The sequence below is a fragment of the Lepisma saccharinum genome, chromosome 3 (assembly GCF_977018435.1).
Source record: "Lepisma saccharinum chromosome 3, izLepSacc3.1, whole genome shotgun sequence".
NCBI classification, from domain to species: domain Eukaryota; kingdom Metazoa; phylum Arthropoda; class Insecta; order Zygentoma; family Lepismatidae; genus Lepisma; species Lepisma saccharinum.
Window position 1 is genome coordinate 54,567,834 of NC_139231.1, and position 16,941 is coordinate 54,584,774.

A 16,941-nucleotide genomic window follows, 5' to 3' on the forward strand; every position below is an offset into this window, starting at 1 on the left:
TCCCATGTGATTGGAGGTGCATGCTCGAATTCTGCCAGAACAGCACTGCTTTTCTTGTGTTGTAGAACATTACATTACAAAGTGAAAAACCGTGGAAAATGGCCTTTAGACATTTATGAGTGGTTTTGCTTATTTTCTCTTCACTTTTTCTAAAAATACCTTTAAAATGTATACTTTTTCCATGCCTCATGTAACATTTATAAGAGGCCCATTCAGGACCCTCAAACTAGCAGTTAGCAGAACAAGATTTCTTTCATTAAGGCATTTAGACACACTCCATATATGTTATATTATTTGGCCAGTAATACATTTTAATTATTATTTTCTTTCTCCTTATCTTTTCTTTCATCCAAAGTACCACAAAAATCTGAACGTTCCTTCATTTTGTGATGACTTTTTTTCAACTGCATTGCACATTACTATTCCCATTTTGATTGGAATACTGTTGCCATATTCAGAAACTACAGAATTCAAGCTTTACAACGATATATAACATCATAGACTTTCGCAAATATGAAAAAATTGTTCCGAGCATAATACGCACCACAGCTTTTGGGTGCAAAAATTTTGGAAAAGAGTGCACTTTATACATGAGTAAATACGGTAGTAAGTTTACATGAGCAAAAACTGCAACCCACAATGTTGAAAGAAACACTACTTTTCTAAAATAGTCGTGCAACCCCTCTTGGATGGTTTGATATGGAATGACTTATTTCCAAACCCATCAAATATTGCATGAAACCTCTATATATCACAAATTAGCATGTTGCCAATCAACAATGAGAGTTATGATCCTATGATAATTTCTTATTCTATAAGCTTTTACTCCCCCAAAAGTAACAGTTGTCATTAATTAGGTTCTAGAATTTCCTGTATGGAGGGAACTAGTAACCAAATGCATTTAAAAATATGCCATAAAACTGAATGTGAATATCTCCATGTAAATGTCATGTTCGATCAAAGTTAGGGTTGCACGACTTCTGAAATATTCTGTATATGGTTCTTCAGCTTCTAACTAGAGAATCTTATCTTACAGATGCAGGGCAGATGCACATCTTTTAAGTTTTTCAATTACATTTCTTTTTCTGTTAAAAACACAACACATACTATTTTGTATTAAAAATATCAGTTGGTTCAAAATAGTCAACAGAGCACAAACATTTTGTTCATGGCAATTTATTGTATTCTGAGGACCAAATGGGTATGTGAAATTTATACAGAAGTTGCCAGAGTGCATTAGAGGAAAATGACCAGGAACAATGATGCAAGAAGTCTATCGTGTTAAATACTGGGATTTATTATTTTGGGTAAGTTTCAGTTTCCATTTATTCGTAAGAATGTATCTTGTTTACAGTAGTTCATGACAGTAATATCCAAATTTAAAATCACAGGGAAAGTATGTTCTCAATGAAAATTTTAGCATAGAAGAAATCTTTGTCAAATTTAAAGTATAAAGATAAATGTACATACATTGCTTTTTGTTAAATGTGTTAAAAATGAACAAAGTGAAGAAATAATGTATACCTCTCTTACTTCAAACATGTAGGTTGGTGAATCTTGTTTTCTCCATTATTGATATTCCTATTTTCACATCTTGGAAGTTGTTGCTTCTCAGTTGGAAAGAGTTTACTAACTGGTTAACTGAAAATAAATGTAATTTGCTTTGCTGAATTTAGTTTAAGGTAAATTCACTTAAAAAAAAATCTATCCTTAATGTTTCTTCCTTTTCAGCTTAGATTCAAAATGGAAGACACGTAAATCGACAATGGAGGCAGCAGCTGGATCAGTGAAGTTTTTATAATGTTATTGTAAAATGTACCTACTTGAGATGTGTGATAATGCTTTGTTGTTTGTGTTTTGATCACGTAATGTCTTCTGATAGCAATATTTTTTTTTATTTATTTTATCTGGGTGTTTTTAATGTGATAAAAGTTATAAAATGTTCACATACATTCTTTGTTGCAACATAAATTTTTGTTTTTATTTTGTTTCTCTTTTCAATTTTTATTTGTTAATCTATTAGTCTTCAGTAAGAACAGTAAATTTTGAATAATATACAATAATTATTAGGGTAAAGATGACTGGCCAATTCAGTATACTTGTATCTGCTCAGCTCCAGTAATTACATATTGCACAGTGTCAGTTGATTTTGAGGCCTTTTTTTTTAAACAAAATCAAAATCACTGGTAAAATTCATATTTGTGGATTTAAAAAATCTAAACGCTTCTTTATCTCTGTGTAGGTTGTGCATGGTCTCTAGTTCAAGGTTGTACATACACTGCTCGCCATTAAAATTGCAACACCCAGAAGGAAATGAGAAAGAAACACGAAACTTGGCAAATATGTAGTTCATAATAAGATAAGAAAATGATTACAGTTAGAGCTCGGTGGTGTGACTATAACTGCTGCAACATGGCGAGGCATGGACAGAATGAGTCTATCGACGTCTGCTTGCGGTATGGCGTCCCAAGCAGCTTCCACACGGTGCCAGAGGTCTTCAACATTACGTGCTGGAAACCTGAGTTGGGCCAGCCGGTGACCCACCATGGACCAGACATGTTCAATTGGCGACATATCTGGCGAACGTGCTGGCCAAGGAAGCAGGGGAATGTGGTTAGCTTCCATAAATGCGAGGACATTCCTTGCAACATGGGGGCGTGAGTTATCCTGTTGAAAAGTGGCATTATGCAGTGCATGGATTAATGGGACAGCAACAGCGGTGAGAACCTGTGTGATGTACCGTTGGCTGTTCAGTGTCCCTTGAATGCGTACGAGACACGAATGAACACCTATGGCGATGGCACCCCATACCATGATACCCAATGAAGGCCCTGTGTGATGATGCATGATGCAGGCATCATGAAGCCTAGTGCCACGGTGCCGCCACACGCGTGTACGTCCATCATGATGTTGTATACAGAAGCAGGATTCATCAGAGAACACTACAGCATTCTACTCCGCCATCCATGCACGACGGTCTTGGCACCATCTCAGACGCAAACGCCTATGCTCTAGCGTCAGAGGAATCCGCAACAGTGGGCGCTGGGAAAAAATTCCCCGGTGCGCGAAACGACGAAGCACAGTTCGTGGGGACACTGGATGTTGTAAAACATCCCGTACTTCATGTGCAATCCTCATTGACGTGGCCGTTCTGTCTGTAAGGGCCATGCGTATCAGACGTCTGTCCTCTTGTTCAGTCGTCCGACGCGGACGTTGTGAACCTCTATGTCGCTCTACAGTGCCTTCCTGGACCCACTGGTTCCATACACGGATCACTGTGGATGCATTCCGTCCTACACGGGCACCGATCTCACGGTAGGATAATCTGCATTCACGGTATGCAACAATTCAGCTGCGATCGAACTTGGAAACCTGCTGGAATCGCTGCCGTATTCGACGACGTAGCATTGCTGACCGATTTTAACACACTACACTCACGACCATGCACTTTCACTGCTCTTCTGCACCTATCTGACCTGCTACAGGTACCACTTACCAGATGGCATGGCAGGCGCACATGATGCATGACGGCCTTGAACACCTAATCATTTCCCTCTGCACCTCTCCTCTACACACTGTGCACATTTCGTCGGATTCCGATTACTCCTTCTGGGTGTTGCATTTTTAATGGTGAGCAGTTTATAACATTGAAATTTTCATTATGTGGAAAATTGCACATTTTGTCCAGAGTATTTATTTTTAAACTAAAATATACATTTCATGGTTTTGCACAATCTTAGTTGCTTGTAATAAAGATTTAATCAGAATAATTGATGGTCGGTGTTTTAGACTGTTAATTGAACATATTTAAAAACCTGTTCTTTGACACTGTGGTCAACCAACAACATACTTTTTCTTAAACTTATGTGGTCTTCTGCTTAACTGCTTGCCTTATTATCCTGAGTAAACTTGGGTAGGTACTAGGTGCACTTTTTATATTATCCCGATTATAATCGGGCCAAACTACTTTTTCCCTTTAAATTTTTTTTATCCTATACAAACTCGTGAGAGGATCTGTGCCGCGAAGTATAGTAAATGTCCACTTAGCAGCAGCACTTTACTCAGCTTGATGCTTGGAATGTGTAGCAGAGTGAGAGATACCAAAGGCAAGAAGATTGACAGTGAATCACGTTACTACTGCCAAGATTGCAAAGTCCCTTTATGTGTAGCTCCATGCTTCAGAATTCACCATTCTGTGCCTATCTAATAATTTCAGAATCAGAACTGCTATTCGTAGGGTTTTAAAAACCTATACAGTATACAACATTTGAAGACAAGATATTATGTTTCCACCACCGAACTTTAGTATACCCAGGATAATAAAATTTGTTTATTACATATACGTATGTATATTCATATACAAAATGTTTATAAGTGAGTGAACTGAATTGTTAAACTTTCATTTCATATATACAATATTTAGGGGCAGTATATTATAAACTTTTTGTAGAAATAAGTTTTTACATTATGTTCATGAAAATTAACATTTTTCATGCATGTGTGTGTAGCCAGAGTTAACTCGGGATAATAAAACATAAGTTTTATATACATAGGTATTTTATCTTCTTAGATACATTTCAGGTAAAATATGTATTCTCAGTAAAGCATACAATATAGAACAAAAGAAATTGATTTTAAAAATTCCAAAATTTGGGACTAAATTTTAGAAATTAATTTGCAAGACAAGCAGTTAATGGAAGTGGTGGTCTTGCCCATATACATGTGCTTTGTGCTTGTAATTTAATTTTGTTCAAATTCAAAGTTACTCAAGTATCAGTTATAAATTAAATAAATGTTTGTATCAAAGTACAGTGGAACCCCTATTTTACGTTCCCGTCTTACGTCACTCCTGGTTATCCATGACAGACCTTATTATGACTAAAAGGATTTCAGACTCAGATTTTACATTTTCCTGCATTATACCAAATTTCCAAATATACCAAAATGTTATAAAATTTTCATTGACTTTTACATTTTCCCACATTTTGTTTTTATCAGCTTGGTCTCCTGAAAAACGTACAATTGAGCTTCCACTGTATACTTTTAAATTTTTGCAAGTAGTCTGTACAGCTACATTCACCTTAAAAATCAAATTAGTTACATCTTTTGTTTCATCAGTGGCTGAATTATTTAATTTTCTGAATGTTTTGAGGGAGAGAAAGTGTGCATGAAAATCAAATAGTTTTGTAACTTGGAGGTTGACTCTGGTGCATCATTTAAAGTTTCTAAGATTGGACCAAAAATGACCTTCCGGACTACAGGAAATCCTGCACTAATGGTTTTTTGTACCATTTTTGTTACATAGAGATACATGGCACGACACTTGAAAGACAAGTTTTGGGGTTTTCTATATTTACCTGACTGTTATTTCCACCAGAGATACATAAAGTATTCAGTAACTTTCAATGAAATGTTAGATATTCATTAATACTAATTATTGGAATGAGCTAAAACTTTTTTTTAAATAGTAAAAAGAACACACTAACATGTACAATAATATTTTGATTGTCCAATTTTTCTGTATATAATTTTTCCTGTTGAAGAAAAAATGCAAGTAATGTGTCAAAAACATTGAGGATATGTAAAAAAATTCAGTCTCTAAAATCACAATGTAGTCATTATTGTGAATATTGTTCTCAAGAAAATATCTTAAAAGACATTGTCATATTTTGTGTGTCTGAATGTTTCAACATTGTACATGGCTCTCATTTCAGTGTAGAGCATTATATAATCAATATACTTGATGATTCTTCAGAATAAAATGTAGAAATTCTGTTTGAAATCAGAAAGGGAACATTACATTGGGAAATTTGTCTTTGTGAAATGGTCAGCACTTTCTTTTCAGTTGTTATTAGTTTGATTTTTTTTAAGGCATTGGTGTATTATTGTGTCTATCCCATTATTCATCCTCATTGTTATTATTAACCCAAGAGGTAGAAAAGTTTAGTAAAAATAATCAAACTTTGGAGAAAAAGGCATCACATTTTTTTTTTTTCTGTAGAAACATTTTTGATTATGGTTCTCGTGTATTGGAATCCTGGTTGATTTCTCACAACACAAAGGCAGTATAAGACTAAGTTTGGTGCAACTCAAGTCACTTCAAAGTGAACAATACATAATTAGCAAAAAATGTCTAAAGGATAGTATGACATTAACCTTCTCCGATACACAACAGTAACTGCCGCTGACTGGATCATTCATTAGAACTCCCATGTACTTTTACCACTTACTCTTTTTTGTCCCTCCCTCCATAATGATCATAACAGTTTTCTAGTATTGTATTTCTGGAGTCAGTGATGGGTTCCTGGAAAACACAACTTTACACGATAAATTTTTGTTCATGAAATATTCATTGATTTATTTGTGACATTTAGCAGAATATATTTTTAAAAATGGTCTGTTTTGTTGCATAATTTATGTTTGCCATTGTATTGTAGATAGACTTCAGCTTATACTTTATTACTGGTATTGACCACGTTCGGTTTGCGAGAGTGTGGATTGAGGAACCAAATACATTGGTACTCTGATTTTTATGTTTCCAGATTTGACATGTTCTCAGATTTTTTATTTTCCTGCATTTGAACTCTTTCATTTTAGTCCTCTGAAAAATGTAAATTTGGAGTCCTGCTGTATTTACTTCCTTGTTCTGCATTGATATCCTTGTACAGTAGTCTGCTGTAAATTATCATTGTCAGGGAGTTATCGTAAAACACACTGAATTTCCTTCAAATTACACTCTAACCTGAAAACCAATATTGCACTGGGTATTGGCTCTCGTTTTTTTCTGCCACCTGGCTTGGCTGTCAAAAAGGAATATAAATTGTATGAATGTTTAGAGTGTATTTTAATGATTCCTTGATGATGACAATTTTCTCACAACTGTATTTGTTTGTACTTCGTGAAAAATGAGGATATCCGATTTAATTATTGGATGAAGAATAACTATTTTTTTTATGTAAGGAGAGTGATAGTTTATGTATTTCTTTGCTCTTTTGATAAATATTGTTTCCTATAAAGTTATGCCTTTACGATAGTAAAAAAAATAGTAAAAACATTAAGTATTGCATTAATATAACTTGTAAGCAGTTTTCAATTATAGTGCGGTTTACTGGTTATATCACATGAAATTGAAACTATTTGCGTGCAAGGAGACATATTTCGTAAAAGGGAATTCCATGTGTGAAAAACGGGATGAATGCATTCGGAAGTGTGGGGTGTTAATTCATATTTCCATGTCTTTTATAGTTGTTTGATCTAATATTCAATGTCTGTTTTGATTCTCTAGTTGCGATTGGAGTACTGTACTGAATTGCTCTTTTCCCCTTCTTGTACAGACAAAGCACCATCTGGAGAGACTAGTGGATGAACTAAATGCTGGAAGGCCACAGTGTCCTGTGGGTCTTAACACGCTCGTCATACCCCATAAAACAAGCCTCAGTAATAATGAGAAGCAGCAGCCATACGTATACCTCATATGTGGCCATGTTCAGGGATTGCACGACTGGGGGCAAGATAAGGACTCGGGGGACCGACGTTGTCCAATGTGTTTCAAGGTAGAAACCCTTTTTATTCTTGGATATGATGATTCTGTTTTGTATTGTTACAAGTACATTAACCTATAGCAAATGCCTGCTATTTGTGTGTGACAATCATCACGTACATCACAGCTTACTTTTCCCCTCACCCTGTCCAATAATCAATTACTGTTAAGTTTCCCTTCTTCTTGTTACCATTACATTCCAAAATTGAATTAAGCGAGATACTAAGTGTGAGCGTGTAGCTAAAATATTGTGATTTTCTTTCAGAAATGTTTATGTATACTAATTGCCATAACAGTTATGTCTGGAAATTTTTTGTACCTGCCATAGAAGGTCTGGACCAATTAGGGAATTTTGTTTTTATGAAATTGTAGACACCATCGCATTAATAAGGTTTTCCTGTAAACTCGTGGACTGATATGCCTATATCGACCCATCCTGATAGAGTATTGATTACTCTAGGGAACAGCCATGTTGTATCCGGTTAGCGAGTATGTGGTCTTAACTGATTTCGGATTGCCACTCATCACGTACCATTTTCGAGATACACGTGACATCATATATGGTATACTATGGCTAATTTATACACCACTGAATTCTGCTTTTCTTGTAATCGGCCAACACTGCAAACTGTTTACATGCCAATTCATCATGCATACCTTCAGTTGTCCCTTGTGTTGGTATGTGAGGTTTATTGTAACACTGTTTGCTACAATAAAGGATATTACTACATGTTGTAATAAACATGCTGTTTACAGCGTTTGATTTTTGCAATGACACAGTTGACTGTGCTTTGATAAACTACATCAACCGAAAGAACCCCTTAACTGTGTATCTCATCCTAACACATTCTGTTACATTTCTGACCAATGCACTCCAAAATTGCAATGAAAGACGTCACAGATTGTTTCTCTTGCAGTCTAAGTTTGTTACAAGCATAAAAATCCAGTTTTTTATTGTGACATTTCAGGAGAACACACACTCTCTTCATCAGACATTTATTTTTAGTTTGATTAAAGATACAATTATAACGATGGTTAAAGTCTTTAAAAAAGAATCAGTTATGCAATGAATATATAATATAAGTTGTTCGTGTTCAAAAGATTATGTAGGACAAACATCAAGAAGATGGCACGAACATGATTTGGACATTATAAATTTAAATGCACAAACGGGTTTGTCAGCTCACGTCATTGAGGAGAAGCATATGATTAAAGAGAGATGGTTTTGAAAAGAATGACTGGAAACCTAGATTTGAATGTCTGGGAAGCTTCGTTCATTGCGAAAGAACACTGGAATAAATTTAATAAATAATGAAAATGGTAATATAGGCTCACTGTGGAGTTTTCTTTTTCACAAGTGGAGTTGGCCACTATCTTTAAAATTCAATGTAACTGAAAACATCAAGAATCTCTGTAAAAGGGATGATGATTTTGAATTGCCTGGAAACCTAGATTTGAATGTCTGGGAAGCTTTGTTCATTGCGAAAGAACACTGGAATAAATTTAATAAATAATGAAAATGGTAATATAGGCTCACTGTGGAGTTTTCTTTTTCACAAGTGGAGTTGGCCACTATCTTTAAAATTCAATGTAACTGAAAACATCAAGAATCTCTGTAAAAGGGATGATGATTTTGAATTGCCTGATCATATTTGGGATTTATTTTTAAAAAATGTGATAAATTTTCATCTTAAATAATAATAAAACAGACTGCTTGGTTCACAGTTGGTACATTCCAACAATATAACATTGACAACATCCATTGTATAACTGATTCTTTTTTAAACATTTGTAACCATTGTTGTAACTGTATCTTTAATCAAACTAGTAATAAATGTCTGATGAAGGGAGCTTGTGTTCTCCTGAAACATCACAACAAAAAATGTGTTTTTGTGCTTGTAATAACCGTAGACTACAAGAAATAATTCTACAATGCAAGCAATGTGTACATGAAAGAAAAAATTATGTTGTGGGCAATTATGCAAGGCTTAGTGTAAAGATAGTGTGCCGACTGTACTTTGGTTGTTGCTGGGAGATCAAGACCATGCATGAGCCTTACATGGTACATGTCAGAGTTGTGCTGTAACACTAAGATAATGGTTGAATGGTATTAATCCAATGCCTTTTGATGTGTTTATGATGTGGCTTGAACCGCGTGACAGATTGTTATTTTTACCGCACCGTAATGTGTGGCTATTCCTCGAAGAATAATAGCATATGCATATATATGCCAATGTGCCCTCCGCATTGAAGTTGGTACCACATTGTGAGGGATTCCGAATTTCTAAATCACTATCCACCACAATGGAATTGAACATTTCTCGTGACCAGGAACAATCTTACAAATATAAAAGATAGTGTTAACATAGAAAAACATAGGTAAGTTAGTTTTTTTGCATGATATATTTCAAATTTTTTATTTCATCTGGAAATTAATTGGATAACATTGCCAGATATCGGTGCACTTGGTACTACACTCTTGACACAACCAATGTTACCAGTACACTTCGTAATTAAAAAAAATAAATGAATATGGCATGATTAACCCCATAAATCATCTGTAATGCATAGAATAAAATAATTTCTCCCACATCCCGTAATGTGCCTTCATGGCACGAAGGTGCTATATGCACAAAAATGCCTTTTATGCATATACCTTTATGCATAGAATATAAGAATGCATCTTTCTTTTATCATTTCAATAAATAACGATTGAGATCATCGACACACCATCATAAAGTATTGCAAGGGACTCCATATCTGGTTTTTATCCATGTTTTTCTTTCCTTACAATATTTTCCATATAGATAAAACTAATACAAGGTTTATATGTCTTGATTTTTGTTCAAAATTTAAGTATGTTCAGTCTTGGTTGCATGATTTTTTGGACACCCTGTATATATCAGAAATGTGACGTGATACACAAATTTTGAGACTTTCTCTGAATTCCTCGCACCAAAATTAGTAATGAACATGTTATTTCATCTAGTATACTGAAAAGAGTTGAAATTTGTTTCCTAGTGGTACTCTGCTCCATCCGAAATTTATTTATTAATGTATTCAGGGAGGTGTTCACTGAATATCAAACCACCAATAGCAAGAATAAATGAAATACAGTCAAACACCGGTCTTACACAATGAGCAAAGGCACATCCTGAAAATGTATGCAATTGTTGCAAAGTTATTATATTAGTTGGTAAGTCTAGAAAAGAGCATTCGAAGAGCTGATCTCGATTGGTTGGTATATGTAGCAGTATTTATATTAAATTATTTTTCTTGTAGTTGACAGTTGTTACAAGCATAAAAACAGTCACAAAAAAGCCATAAACTACAAGAGAAATATAATTCTACAATGCAAGCAATGTGTACATGCAAGAAAAATTTATATTGAGTGTTGTGGGCAAATTATGTAAGACTTGACAATCAATTTGTTTGTTATAGGATGGTCCTGTAGTGAAACTTTGCATGGGGATTGAACCTGCTTTCTACACAGATGCTGGTCCACCTACATTTGCTTTCAATCCTTGCGGTCATATGGCATCGGAAAAAACTGTCAAGTAAGTAGTTTTTATCTAATTAACTATTCATGTATTATTGAATTGGCCTTCGAATTAACATTTGAATTTTGCATAAAGCTGTGAATCTGAACCCAATATGGCTTACCTAAGGTTTGCGATTGTTTCTAATTGTGTACAAAGCCAGAAAGGTAAAACTAGTGGCAAGATTCAAAAGAGGGAACATTTCTGTACATTTACTAAAAATTGGAACCAGTTCTAAATAAGAACATGGGAGCAGTGAAGAATTTCTTGAAAAGAAACGTTTAGGCCATATTGGGTACATACAGGGGAGGGACAAAAATATGGAATCACCTGCAGAAATGCACATTACCTTTATTAATATTGAGTAGGACCACCTTTGGCACGCAGAACTGCCTGCAGTCGACGTGGAATGGACAAATACAGGTCGCGTATGGTTGTCAAAAGGGATGTTGTATCATTCTTCCTCCAAAGCAGCTGCAAGTTATTGTAGAGACGATGGTGGTGGGTAGCGGGCTCGCACCTTGGTCTCCAAAACCGACCACAGGGGCTCAATAATATTGAGATCTGTCGATTGTGGAGGCCATGGCAGATGTGACACTTCATCTTTGTGCTCATCAAACCAGTCCTGGACGATGTGAGCTGTATGAACAAGGGCTCTGTCATCTTGAAACACCGCATCACCATCTGGGAACAAAGTTTGCACCATGGGATGCAGCTGGTCACTAAAAATGGTTACGTAGTCTCTGGCAGTGACATGTCCATGCAGGGTGATGATAGGTCCGGCAGAATACCAGGAGATGGCTGCCCAAATCATCACTGAACCACCGCCATGCTTCACTCTCGGTAACAGACAGTCTGTCTGTATCGTACGCTTGTGCTGTCGTTCTCCACACGTACACTTGGGCAGCAGTTGGAAACAATGTAAAGGATGACTCATCCAACCAGATGCTCCATTGTCCAGTTTTTATGTGCGTTGCACCACTGTCTCAGTCTAGCAGCATGGTCAACAGTCACGAGTGGTTTGGGAATTGCAGATCTGCCATGAATACCCTGCTTGTGGAGTTCTCTTCTGACTGTTTTGATGCTAACAGGGTTTGTAAGCACTCTATTCAGCTCAGCAGTGACTTTTGGAGCCATGGTGATCTTCTGCTTGTCACAATCCTACCCAATGTGCATCTGTCTCTGTCACGCAACACACACTTGCGTCCACGCTGGTGCTTTGCTGATGCAGTTTTTCCGGAAGTCTCGTAGGCAGTTATGATCTTCGAGACTGTGCCTCTTGATACACCAAACATTTCCGCTACTTTTGTCAAGGAAGCTCGCACAATACGCACGCCCACAATTTGCGCTCTTTGAAACTCTTGTCAGGTTGGCCAGGGTGTATACCTCGCAGGAAGTGCCAGTGACCACAGCACCACCTACCATTCAGACGCATATCTTGTTTGAAATGGCTACCTGTTTACCAGGTGTTTCCATATTTTTGTCCATCCCCTGTATGTACCTAATATGGCCTAGTAATATATTTTGTTCTTTCACATGAAAAAATGCAACAGAAATTGTAAAGAAAGTGTCACAATGTTATTTTTATAAGTAAATTTGTATTGATACATTTAAATTTTATTTATATAACAATATAATGAGATTACATAAAGAAATAACATCGTTTACAATCCAATAAACAAGGATGTGACGTGTTGTAACTTGTCACCGGAAGGCCATGGATTACACATCACAGTCTGGGTAAATGAAAGGTCCTTCATCATCCTTAGTGTTCGGTTTTTGGTCATTCTAAACAGGACTTTAGATTAAAGTCTAAACTAAGTACATTGGTATAAAGTACAAATTATGAGCTACCATAATGTGAACTAGAGATATAAACACCTATCACTTGGAAGAATAACTTACCTACAGTGACTCAAAAAAGTATTGAACTCTCCTCAAGCCTCCCATGGAAACATCTACAACAAGCAGAAAAGGAACGAAGATGGAAGTACATGTGCACAGAAGTTTAGTGCATACTATTGAGGTACAAACTACACAGAAAAGAAACAGCTTTAGTAGTTGTTGACAGAAGGAGTACAGAAAAACAAAAGACAAGATGCGTAATTGCAGCTCAAGAAAGTATGCAACTGTGATACTTGTGGCATAAAATATTAAGTGTTTGTGACATTCTTAATACCTGCTTGGACCCCTTTCCGCTTGATGATTTCCTGCAACCGTTGTGGGACTGATTTCACCAAGGTATCTCTTGTTTGTTGGGTAATCTGCACCCATTCATCCAACAAAACGTGTTTGAGGTAATTTTTGTTGATAATGTGGTGTTTCTGTATTCTTTCTTCGAAAATATGCCAGACATTCTCGATAGGATTAATGTCTTGCGATTGGTGAGCTGTTTGCATCCAGCGTGGGGTTGTACAATAACCAGAGCTTGGTGTTGAGGGCTGAATGTTTCGGATCATGGATGATGCTGTATTCACCAGTAAGCCCCATAATGTTCAGTGAGTTGGGTAGGTGCACCTTCAAAATGTTGATGTAACGTGTGTGGTCCATTGTACCATTAATGAAACACAAATCCCCAACACCATTTGCACTCATTCAGCCCCTCACCATTACCCATCCCTCACCTTATTTTGTTGTAACAGTGAGATTTCCCTCATCTAGTTCACAGTTCTTTTATCGCGATGCAATCAAGTGCCCATCTGATGCCCATTTGTTATTCTTTCCTGTAATGTTATGAAATTGTAATGAAATTTGAGCCTATGGGCATCAGATGTGCACATGATTGTGTGGCAATAGAAGAACTGTGAACTAGAGGAAAATCTCGCAGTTACAACAAAATACGGCAAGGGATGGGTAATGGTGTGGGCTGTATGAGTGCCAATGGTGTTGGGGATTTGTGTTTCATTAATGGTACAATGGACCACACACGTTACATGAACATTTTGAAGGTGCACCTACCCAACTCACTGAACATTATTGGGTTTACTGGTGACAACACCCTCATCCAGGACAATGACCACGCTGGATGCAAACAGCTACCCAATCGCAAGACATTAATCCAATCGAGAATGTCTGGCATATTTTCGAAGAAAGAATCCAGAAACACCACATTATCAACAATAATTACCTCAAACACGTTTTGTTGGACGAATGGGGACAGATTACCCAACAAACAACAGATACCTTGGTGAAATCAGTCCCACAACGGTTGCAGGAAATCATCAAGAGGAAAGGGGGTCCAAGCAGGTATTAAGGATGTCACACACACCTAATATTTTATGCAGCAAGTATTTACAGTTGAATAGTTTTTTGAGCTCCAATTACGCATCTTATCTTTTGTTTTTCTGTACTCCTTCTGTCAACTATTAAAGCTGTTTCTTTTCTGTGTAGGTTGTACCCCTTTAGTATGCACTAAACTTCTGTGCACATGTACTTCCATCTTCGTTCCTTTTCTGCTTGTTGTAGATGATTCCATGTGAAGCCTGTGGTGAGTTGAATACTTTTTTGGGTCACTGTATGCAATATTAGATCACGTAGAACACAATCACGAGGTTCAGCTATTTCGGTTCTTTGTCCTCAAGTTACTACACTATAGGCACAGCCAACAGGTTCAATCACGTCATTTGGACAGTCTAAATGAGATACTGACGTCATCTGTTGAATTAACCTTGTAACTACTTGGAAACAGCAAATAGGTCATATTGGGTTCAGGTACCTTATGTTACATTTAATGTGAATTGTATTTATTTGAAGACTATAGATGGAATTGGCTTACAATTCACTGGGGTGAAATGGATTTCATACCTGCTACAATATCTTTCATTGTAATTTATTCACTTACCTACTTTAAGGTGGTAAGTAAGACATACACATTTGCAATATTTCACTTATTTTATATAAAGGAGTGCTACATAAAATACATTGTAAATATGTCAAATGTGTGGAACTTGTAAGTATGTCAAATGTGTGGAACTATAGTTTTAGTTACCAGCATTAGGCTAGAAGGTTTATCCTGATATCATGTATGCCTGGTGCAAACATGACAACTAACTGTACTGTTGCACGAATCCTTTAAAAAGGCAAACAAATACTGTCAATGAGTTACTCCAACACTTAAAGGTCAAATTCATTTCCTCTCGCACTTTTGAAATACCTGCTTCCATTGGCCCTTCACTGTGAAGGTGTGAACCAAGTATTCAAATTTCCCTCATATACGGTACAGAGAGTTAGGCTGGCAAAGAACAAAGCTTCGGTCAGTTGATGGGAGCACTTACGTGATAGCTGCCGAGGTCTGCCGGCAGGCAACTGAATACTGAACGGTGGGAATTATATACCAGGATAAACTTGTCTTAGGTATAGTTGGTTAGTATTATGTTTGTAAAAGATACATTGGAATATTCAAGAAACTCTCACATTGCTATTTTTAGCAGTATATTCCAATCTAGTTTAAAATGCTATTAATTGTACCCGATAAATTGTTAATGCTGCTGCCATCGTGAAACCATCCAGGCTGGGAATGGAATCCGAGTCTCTTGCATGACTTTTAGATGTCCCACTACCTGACAGGACTCTTTGAACAGTGAGAAATAACACAAGTAGTCACCTCTGTAAGACAATGATTCTCAAAAGTGTGATCCGCGAAGCCCTAGAGCTCCACAATGCTTTCCATGAAAAAATCCTCATCGCTCCCTCATACTTGCAAAGTGGCTAGTTTCGAACATATTGGCTCCCTGTTGCAATTTAGCTGGCAAAAGGAAGTGCGACCTATTGTATCTCTGCCAAGAGCTTAAGGTTGCCGTAACCTGCATGTTTGTGGTGGTGTTGAACATTTGCCATGGATCAGTGGCTCATGACTGAAACATTAAAACACCTACCAAAGGAAGCTCCATTCACAGTAGATGTTTCGGAGCCAGTGCCTGGCCCTTCAAAACCAGAAGGTGAGAAAGCTCAAAACTCCACGATAGAAGAATGTGCGAGTGGTATGTACACTGGGAAGGAGCAAGAAAATGCTGCTTGAAGTAAAACTCCTGACTGTGCTATTAAGAAACGTAAATATGATGAATGAAACAAGCACACTCATCACATTGAGGTAATTTATTAAAACACCTTTTTCTTACGAATACGTGCAGTTAAAAGAATATTTTCCGTGGCCATATTATGAAACAGTGGTGTAAAAAAACATATACACTGCAACTTCGATATGTTTTTCAGGGGACCAACTTGAAAAAAACTTATATGCGGGAAAATGTGAAATCTGGCAAAAATGTATAACATTTTGCTTTATTGAAACATTAAGATTGAATGTATAATGCGGGAAAATGTAAAATCGGGGTTCCACTGTATATAGAGATATCTGCAAAATTTGAAGTTGTCAGACTTCCGTTTTTATTGTACCCGCATGTCTGTATTGGTGTTTTATTTCTACTATAGCTAATTTATAGTTAATAAATATATACAGTGAAAAGAATTCTTACAGCAAACCAGGTCAAATTTTCAGAATAGGCCACTGTTATGAAATAATTAATTTTTTCCCTAGACAGAAAAAAATGTTGGTGCTCTGCAGCCTCATCTTTGGGTGAAAAGGGCTCTGCAGTTTGAGAACCCCTCCTTTAAGGTTAACATAACACTCTTGCCTTTGGTGGGATTGATTGTAGGGTGGATTCCCAGTCAGAGCTCTTAATTTTGATGTTGAAATGAGCACCAGTCTAGAAAGTTAGGGAAAGCAGCAATGGGACTGCTTTTTGCTTAATAGGTCATTATCCATTGTCTAGTGCTTTAACCTATACTTATTCTAACACTACATTTCGAGAGAGTGCCTCTTCTCTTGTATTTTATGAACCTACAAATCCGGTGTGCTAACCA

General features: G+C 36.6%; 1 protein-coding gene across 3 annotated transcripts in view; it reads left to right on the plus strand.

Moving 5' to 3' along the window:
- Pli (E3 ubiquitin-protein ligase pellino) overlaps window positions 1-16,941 on the plus strand; it is a 147,658-nt gene that overhangs the window by 119,543 nt on the left and 11,174 nt on the right. For all 3 annotated transcript variants that reach the window (XM_083118569.1, XM_083118568.1, XM_083118570.1), the window contains exons 8-9: window positions 7,335-7,553; window positions 10,982-11,097. In XM_083118569.1, coding sequence (XP_082974695.1) covers window positions 7,335-7,553; window positions 10,982-11,097 — 335 coding nt within the window. The remainder of the gene's footprint in view (window positions 1-7,334; window positions 7,554-10,981; window positions 11,098-16,941) is intronic.